Raw genomic sequence first — 9,403 nt, 5'->3', positions numbered from 1 at the left:
TCAATGCATTCTTCATACACTATTTATGGAGCCTACGGGGCTCTGTGATATTCTTTGCGACCCTGCAATGAAAACAGACGAGGCTCCTGGACCACTCCAGGGCGGAGACACGCGGGCCCCGCCCTGCGTTCGGACTACAAGTACCAAAAAGCCACGCGGCACCGTGCTTAGCCCCGCCTTCATGCGCATGCGTAACGTCGTGACGCCGACCGCGAGCGGGCGCCGGTGGCTGCAGCCAGCGGGCGGGGCGGGGCCGGCGGGAGCGGCGGCCTTTAGGGCGGAGCCGGCTCCACTGTCCGCAGTCGGCCGCGGGCTAGCGGACGCAGCGTCTTCGTGCTCCGGTTCCTCTCGCTCTCTGCTCCCTCGCGCCCGGCGGTGACCGCCCTTCTCGACTCTCTCTCTCTTTCTCTCTCTTCCCTTCTGCGGATCCGCCATGTCGGAGCCCGGCGGCGGCGGAGAAGACGGCTCGGCCGGCCTGGAGGTGTCGGCGGTGCAGAATGTGGCGGACGTGGCGGTGTTACAGAAGCACCTGCGCAAGCTGGTGCCGCTGCTGCTGGAGGACGGCGGCGACGCGCCGGCCGCGCTGGAGGCGGCGCTGGAGGAGAAGAGCGCCCTGGAGCAGATGCGCAAGTTCCTGTCAGACCCGCAGGTCCACACGGTCCTAGTGGAGCGCTCCACCCTCAAAGGTGCGCGGCGCCCCCTCCCCGGTCGCGTGGAGCGGCAAGGGGACCCCGGTCTGCCGGCGCCCACACTGTGGGGTCGCTTTGTCTCCGCGGCTTCTCAAGATGGCCGAGTTGGGTGGAGACGGCGTCTCCCGGGCCTGGCCGGGAGCAGGGCCGCATCTCTGCCTCCAAAGTCACATGAGCTTTTCGTTTCGATTCGTGTCCAAGCTCAGCCCGCTTTGGGAATGATGTGTCCAGGGCAGCCTGGGTGCTGACCCCTGGGTGGGCTCGGGTACCAGTGGGTTGGAGGGAGCCTGAATGGGCAGGCCCTGGGCACCCAGCATCTCTGCTGTCTGTGGCTGCCTACGCCTAGGCCTCCCTTGGCCCCACAGCATCGTTGCTGAGTGGGTGTATCTCCCCATTTTACAAACGGGAAACCGAGTCCTGTGGCTGGCCCAAGGTCACCAGCTAGTACTGGACCTTAGACTATACTGAAAATACCAGTTTCCAGTTCATTGCTTGTTTTGCTGATCATGGCTTGTAATTGTTGAGTAGATAATTAATTGCTGATTAATGATAGCCCTGTAACCGTTTAAGTGTGATTTCAAAGATTTTTTAAAAATGTTGGTTACCTGGTTGGGGAAGGAGGCCAAAATCTGACATACTCCAGTTGTCTCCTCCGATAGACACTCGCAGCATCCCTAGGTGCATTGTGGAATCTGGAGCTTGCTTGCAGGATTCTTTCCTCTTGGAGTCTTTTTTTTTTTTTTTTTTTTTTTTTTTGGTTTTTCGAGACAGGGTTTCTCTGTGGTTTTGGAGCCTGTCCTGGAACTAGCTCTTGTAGACCAGGCTGGTCTTGAACACACAGAGATCCGCCTCTTGTAGTCTTTAAAACCACTTAATAGCATCTGGAGAGCGTATGTGACACGCTGGTGAATGGGTGTGGCATCATCCCCCTAGGAATCCAGAGGTGCTGTCCAAGTAAATTTTAAAATTAGCACTTAAGAGATTGAAGATGGTCTGAGAATGTTTGCTAGCAAGTTCCTTAGAATTTCAAAAGACTGGTTGGTAATCTGGTAGAAAACCTGAGTCTGCTCTCGTCTCAGATAGTTTGTATCTTTCAGATAGTTTGTATCCCTTAAAGGCTGTTCTTATTTACAAAATATTCATTGTGGCTTTGGTTTGGGCCAGGAGGGAATTTAGAAGATAGCAAAATATTCTTCTTTGATCACAAGGAATGTTGAAAGCAGTATGTTACTGATGCTTGTTTAGTGTGGTTGAAGGTTGTTTCCTTTACATTTGGAATTTGTATTCCTGCATGGAAATTGCTAGTGTAAAAAGGGAGAAAAAACTACTTTTGTCTATAAACAGGTGTAACTATAGAAAATTTGAAACATACCTGAAATAAAAATTACCTAGAATCCTCCTACCCAGTAAAGTCCCTGTGGGCCCTTTGGCCCATACTCTTTTGGGCTTCTGTGGGGTATGTGCAAGTCTTTTACTATAATAATCTTTAACCTATGTTTTTAAAGATTTAGAGAAGTCTGACCCTAGCTAATTCTTTTATATTCTTTGCTGCACAGTTTATGTATTGAGATCAGTGATTTAAACCCAAACACATGAAAACCATGAGTCATGGTTTCTCTTTATGAAAAGCAGGTTTTGTTCTTTGCTCTGGAGTGGTGGTCAGTAATTTGCTTTTCTCCTACAGGTCAGTCTGGTACCGAGGGTGGAATGGCACAGTGTCCATGCAGTACATATTTATTTGGGCAAAGGGATGGTCCAGCATCCCAGCCCAGGTTCCACAATGACTTGCACTTTTGAAAGTTGACTAAGGAATCTGAGTGTCTGAGACTGAAATACTTCCCTTCTGTGTTTATAAAAAATCCTGTATGTATTCCTAGCAATGTAACATACCATTAATTTCTTGTTCACTCATGAAAACTTAGGGAAAGATTTAAAAATTCAAGTTTATGCCCTAAGAACTCATTCTTGTTAGCATCTTTGTAGTCTGTTCTGAGGGTCAAATCCAGGATGTTGCACATGCTAATAAGCACACTCTTGTTTGTTAGGAGAAAAAGTCTCACAGTGTAGCCACTATTGACCTGGAACTATGTAGACCAGGCTGACCTCAACTCATGGAGATTACCTGGCTCTCTGCCTCCTGGGGGCTACCAAGCACACATTTTAACACTGAACTGCACCCGTAGCACTATACGAAGACCTGGGCCTATACAGAATCTGTGCCCTTGCTGGGAGGGCTTTGTTTTGTTAGTTCTTAGGAGTCCATGTTGACTTCTGCACACTTAAGTCAGGTATGTGCAGGCAGTAGTTGATTGCAGTGAATAAATACCACCGTGATTAATAATGTAACTGTTTTCCTGAACTGGGAGTTTGTTTTTAATATTAGTAACCCCTCCTTTTCCTCTCTTTTTTTTATTTATTTTTTATTTTTTATTTCTTTTTGGTTTTTCGAGACAGGGTTTCTCTGTGGCTTTGGAGCCTGTCCTGGAACTAGCTCTGTAGACCAGGCTGGTCTCGAACTCACAGAGATCCGCCTGCCTCTGCCTCCCGAGTGCTGGGAGTAAAAGCGTGCGCCACCACCGCCCGGCAAATTCTCATGTATTCTAACGTGGCCTCAAACTCATTTGTAGCCAAGGATGATCTTGAACTTCTGACATTTCTGCCTTAGCCTCCCATGTGCTAAAGACATTCTCTACCATGGTCAGTTTTTACTGTGATGCTGGGGATAGTGTACAGGACTTAATGTATGCCAGGCAAGCACTCCACCAGCTGAGCTGTGTCTCCAGCCCCTTCCCAAACACTTGTACCAAGTATATAAAGGCATTTTTGTATGTGGCCAGATAAGTTCTTTTTTTTTAAGCTACCGCAACCAGCTATAAACTTTGCATTAAAGTGCAGAGTTCTTCAAAGTATAGATAGAATAAGGGTTATGGGCCGGGCGGTGGTGGCGCACGCCTTTAATCCCAGCACTCGGGAGGCAGAGGCAGGCGGATCTCTGTGAGTTCGAGACCAGCCTGGTCTACAAGAGCTAGTTCCAGGACAGGCTCCAAAAACCACAGAGAAACCCTGTCTCGAAAAACCAAAAAAAAAAGAATAAGGGTTATGAGATTAACAGTTTATTCTGCTAATGAAGCATCCTCAGAGAGTCAGCAAGTAAGTCACAGCTTTTCACTTTGAGAAATCTCCTTTCTGTAACCCCTAGTTGTGAGAAATTGTTTTCTTCTAGATGAAAAGGTGTTTGTTCCTTACTAGATGGTTCACACAGTAAGGATGCTTTCGTAGCAGTTCTTAGATGAGTGCCGGTTTCTCTTGTGTTCCGTCCTGTCAGTAGGAACATAACCACCATGTATGTCTCTGTGACTGGTGTCCTCCAGCTTTTATGAGTGCCCGACAGGAATGATGTGGGGGCGAGGGGGGAGGCAGGCACCACATACTTGCTCTCGCTTCACTTCGTTCTTCAGCTTGGAACTTTGCCTTCACTGCTGGGAGTAGTGGCTGCTCTTAGTGTGTGTCTTGAGCTGGCAATGCAGTATTTTCTGACTAGGTAATTTAGGGGATTCAGCTCTTTGTTAGTACAGAGTGGCTGGGGACTGGAATGGGAAAAATTTTCACATTCCACGTAGAGTAGTTTATGGCTCCCAACTTTATAGAAGCATAGCTGTGTGGAGACCTAGGAAAACTGTTCTATGGGCTTTCAAAGATTGTTTTCTAATCGTGTAATTTTCATGAGAAATTATTAAGTGTGGTAATCTGTGGTTTTAAAGACTTCATACAGCTGAGGATCCCTGGGGGTGTTGAGGAATGCTGGCGGTCAGAAGTGTTTCAAGTATGACTTTTTGCCTCTCTAATATGAAATACTTCTCAATCTGAAACTTTCTGATCTTCAAAAAATTGAAAATTTCAGATTATGGATCTTCAGCCTGCATTCATTTCCAGACTTGACCCTCACATGGTTAGTAGAGTGATCAATAAGTCAACAGGGAAAGCTTTCTGTGAGGCGGTAAGCTGTCAGGGTGCAGGTGGGGCCCTACACCGTTAGGCAAGGCAGTCTGCAGCATGGTGAACGGGGATGTGCAATGCAGTAAATGTGATTTTCCTGCAAAGGGGTGACCGTATCCACTGCTTTCCAAAAGAGTAAAGATGGATGGGCTGAATATCCCAGGAGAGAATCAGTTTACCCTTGTTCATTGCTGAGGAAGGAAACAGGAACTCTGTTAGGAAAAGGCCTTGGGGGAGGGGGGACTGGAGAGATGGCTCAGCAGTTAAGAGCACTGGCAGTTCTTTCAAAGAACCCAGGTTCAGTTCCCAGCACCCACATAGTGGCTCACAACTGTCTGTAACTCCAAGATCTGACACACTCAAACAGAATACGTGCAGGCAAAACACCAATGCACATTTTTGAAAAAGAAAAAGGACTTTGTTGCTGTTTTCTTTTTTTAATTGAAAAAAATTTTCCATATAATATTTTGACCATATTTTTCCTCCCCCCTAATTTCTCCAGATTCTCCCCACCTCCCTGCCCATCCGACTTTATGTTCTTTTTATCTTTCAAAACAAAAACAAAAAGATTCCAGCACTTGGGAGGTAGAGACAAACAGATCTCTGTACAGGCCAATCTCTATGAGTTTGAGGCCAGCCTGTTCTTCAGAGCTAGTTCCACGACAGCCAGGGCTACATCAGGAAAGCCTGTCTCAACCACAAAAAACTTCACAAAGCAAAAATCAAAGCAGACAAAAAACAATAAGATAAAAAATGCCAAGCCACAGTAAAATGAAACAAAAAGTCCACAAAAGTACCTTTGACTTTGTTTTGTGTTGACCAACTGCTCCTGAACATAGGGCCTGCCCTGAAGTGTGGTTGATTACCCAGTGAGACTTCACTGGAGAAAACCGGTTTTCCCTTTGCCAGCAGGTATTAATCGTAGACAGCTTCTTGATTATGGGTGGAGCCTGCATTCACTTCTCTTTCACCATACTGGGGCCCTGTCAGGCTTGAACCTGTGCAGGTCCTATGCATCCTGCCACAGTCTCTGTTAGCTTGTTCATTCATGTGGCTGTCCTGTTGTGTCTGGAAGACTCCTTTTTCTTAAAGTCTCCACAACATCTGGTTCACAGTTTTCCCACCTCTGCTTTCAGATAGATCCCTGGTCCTTGAGGAAAGGGGTTGGTGAAAGGCAAAGGATTTTTGAAGAATTCTTAAACCTGAAAGCTGGTGTATGCAATTCTTCAGTGCCTCTATTGAGATGGGGATGTTTGATGCTGGAAATATTGACTCAGTGGTTAAGAGCACTCACTGCCCTTGCAGAAGACCTGGGCTTGATTCCCAGCCCCTACATGGAGGCAACTTCTTTTTGCCTCCATGTGCAACAGGCATACAAGTGGTACACAGATGTACATTCAGGCAAAACACACATGCGTATACAATAATATTAAAAATTTTTTAAGGATACAAATATTTGTTTTAGTCTTTCTTATCAATTATTTTTTCTAAATTAACTGAAAAAATACTAAGTCCTTGGGACTGGGAGGTATCTCAGATGGTAGGGTACATATATAGTCTTTGATTTCATCCCCAACACATGGTAGCATGCTTATGGAGTCTTTGGTTTGGTCCTCAACACTTGGTGTGCATGTCCATAATTCCAGTGCTTGGGAGGTGGAATTAGGAGAATCAGGAGTTCAAGGTCGAATCCAAGGCCTGCCTAGACTGTGTGAGACCTCGTTTCCAGAAAAGAAATATTAAGTTCCTTCAGCAAGTTCGAGACCAGCCTGGTCTACAGAGCTAGTTCCAGGACAGGCTTCAAAGCCACAGAGAAACCCTGTCTCGAAAAACCAAAAAAAAAAAAAAAAAAAGTTCCTTCAGCATTAGTGACTTTCTGTTTAAATGAACTAAGTTTTATACCAGTTACAAGTAGTAAATGGGGTATAGTGCTTCCTTAACACACCCAAAAGGCTGTTTCTTTGCAAACCTTTCAAGTTGAGAAAACCTGACTTTCTCAGAGTTCTTAGCCCAGTACCAGCATGGGGGGTGGTGCGGCCTCGAAGTCCTGGTCCTTAGCATCAGAGATGAAAAAGGGATTAAAGCTAAAGCATTCACATGAGAAAAGAGGGTTCAAGAGGAAAAAAGGCAAAACATAAATCCAGGAACTTGTAACAGCTCAGTTGTTGTGGAATGAAGGGCAGGAATGCCTTCATCTGCTCTGCGGTTGGCAGAAAGTTGAGAGGGAATGACCAAGCTTTATCCCTTTATCCCCTTTCTTATCTTCCCAGTCACCTCATGTGAGGAAAATATCTACTCAGGTGAGGGCAGTGCAATTCTTACTGCATTTGAATTTCATTAAGATGCAGTATGCTCCTAATTTGCACTAGTAATTTGAGATATATTGGTCTGTCCATAGAAGCATGCACATCCAAATGCTCCTGCCAGTTGACCTTTGCCTGTCAGTGTGGACCAGCACAGAGTGCAGCGCAGCCCAGCACTTCCTGAGTTCTGTGCTTGGATTCTTCACCTGTGTTAACTGTATTAACCAGGAACTCTCAGGCCTCAGGAACCTGATTTGAGACTTATTGAAATGTTCCATCTGATAAAGCACGTATGTTGTGTTTGTAGATACCTTCTAGATAGAAGGCAGTCACAGCTTTCCTATTAATAGTAATTAATAATCAAGTGTCTTTATAGAGACACTTTATAGGGAGCACACACAGTTCTGGAACTGATCCATAACTCTGGCTAACCTGAACTCACTCTGTATACCAGGCTGACTGAAACTTGTGATCTTTCTGTCTCTGCCTCCCTGGTGCTGAGATCACAGGTGTATGCCATCAAGTTTGGCCTTTTGCAAAAAGATTATTTGATGGCAGTTTGTCAAACATTATAACATTCTGTAAGTGGGATTTGAGCATATTCAGACTTTGACTTCTGTAGTTATTTCTCAGGAATTTATATAACAAGTCTGTTTCTCTGACTGGTGATGGCTTCCCCAAGTTATTATCAGAGGTGCTGGAATCTCACCAAAGCCGCAGGACTGTCCAAGTTCTTCCTGTCTGAAGATTATGTCATTGGGCGTGTCTTCCTGAGCCAGCCTGAGCCACTTTCTGCAGCACTGCAGTGCTCCTAGTGTTGAGCTGTAATGTTGGCTACAGAGCCCTGACACATTGCCTGGAGTGGGCCATGGAGCCGATTTGATTAAGAATAAGTACAGGCCACAGGTCGAGACCTGGCATCTGCCCGCGTCTCTTCCGTAACTGTGTTTCTGTGAATGGTGGTGACCATCAGGAGAAATGCTCCACAGTTTTCAGTTGTACCAAGTGTTTCGTTTAGTGGTTATAGAATGTTCTTTATTGTCTGTGTGTTACTTGACAGTTACTTGGTGATAACATTTCATTTATCTATCTATCTATTATTTATTTATGGTTTTTTGAGGCAGAATTTCTTTGTATAGTCTTGACTGCCTGGAACTAGTTCTGTAGACCAGACTAGCCTCGAACTCACAGAGATTCACCTGCATCTGCCTCCTAAATGCTGGGATTACTTTAGAAAACTAAAGGGAACAGTATTTCTTTCTTTTCTCTTCCTCTTCTTTTTGCTTTTGTTTTGGGAGACACAGTTTCTCTGTGTAGTCCTGGATGTCCTGGAACTTGCTCTGTAGACCAGACTGGCCTAGAACTCACAGAGGTTCACCTGCCTCTGCCTCCTGAGTACTAGCATTACAGGCATTCGCCACTAGGCCTGACAAGAAAATAGTTCATAATTCCACGGCCTTGCCAGTGTGTCTTTATGTGCTTTGTCTTACACTTGAATTTTAGAGATTGCAGGCATAGCTATGGCTCCTTTCAGGCAGCAGGGTTATCTTGTAATGTAGCCTAATTTGAGTGTTTGGAAAACCAGTTTATTTATAAAGGGTTTTTGAACAGTTTTTAGAAAGTTAAAAAAAAAAATTAAGCCGCTCCTTTGACATTCTACAGTTACTCATTTGAGCAAGCCCATGGGAGGGCCTGCCCAGGAGGAGCATGCTGGATCTCTTGGACAACTGAGTGCTTCTGAGGGAACCATACAGCCGACAGATGCAGACATTCTGCACCTACAGGGTGTGCTTTTCAGCATTCACACAGCACACAGTAGACAATCTCTTTCCTCTGCTGAGATGCAGAATACCAACACAGTCAAGAGCAGGGACTCCAGTGCCATAGAGAAGTGGCAAGTAGTGTCTGGGGTAGTCGCTGTCTTGTGTTCTCAGTGTGCCTAAGGCCTTCTCCCACATAATGACAGTCATTACTTTTAAAAACAAGAGGTAGTACTAGGTATACTAGAATGTTCTGCCACCCACTTCTTCCCCCTCTTCCTAAAATTATATCAAAAACAGTTGTTTGGAAGAAATGTCTTCTGGATAAGATACATTACATATCATGGGTTTTAGTGAGAATTTTATTTTTAAAGTTAGCTTACAAAGAGATGATTTTGATTACAGCATTTGCACACATAGGTGTCATTTTACTTTATTTATTATTCAGCCCCATTCCCCTCTGCTCTCTCCCGTTCTACCTGATCCCCTCTTATTGCTCCCCTACTTTCCCCCTAATGTTCCCACTTTTGTTTTCATCTGTGTTTTACTCCCTCCCCCTTAAGATTGCTTCCTCACCTCTCACAGTCCCCTTCCTACCCTCCAACCCCACTCCACTTAAATCCAAAGCCCACAGGAGAGAAGACCTTTGGTCTTT

General features: G+C 45.4%; 1 protein-coding gene across 1 annotated transcript in view; it reads left to right on the top strand.

Annotated features, from left to right (window-relative positions):
* The first annotated feature begins 261 nt into the window (after window positions 1-261).
* Window positions 262-9,403, top strand: part of Dync1h1 (dynein cytoplasmic 1 heavy chain 1) — a 68,033-nt gene continuing 58,891 nt past the window's right edge. The window contains exon 1 of the mRNA XM_057782821.1: window positions 262-686. Coding sequence (XP_057638804.1) covers window positions 434-686 — 253 coding nt within the window. The 5' untranslated portion in view covers window positions 262-433. The remainder of the gene's footprint in view (window positions 687-9,403) is intronic.

Source organism: Chionomys nivalis, chromosome 10 (assembly GCF_950005125.1).
Source record: "Chionomys nivalis chromosome 10, mChiNiv1.1, whole genome shotgun sequence".
Classification (NCBI taxonomy): Eukaryota; Metazoa; Chordata; class Mammalia; order Rodentia; family Cricetidae; genus Chionomys; species Chionomys nivalis.
Note: the sequence above shows the minus strand (reverse complement) of the source record. Positions and strands in the feature narration are given on the sequence as shown.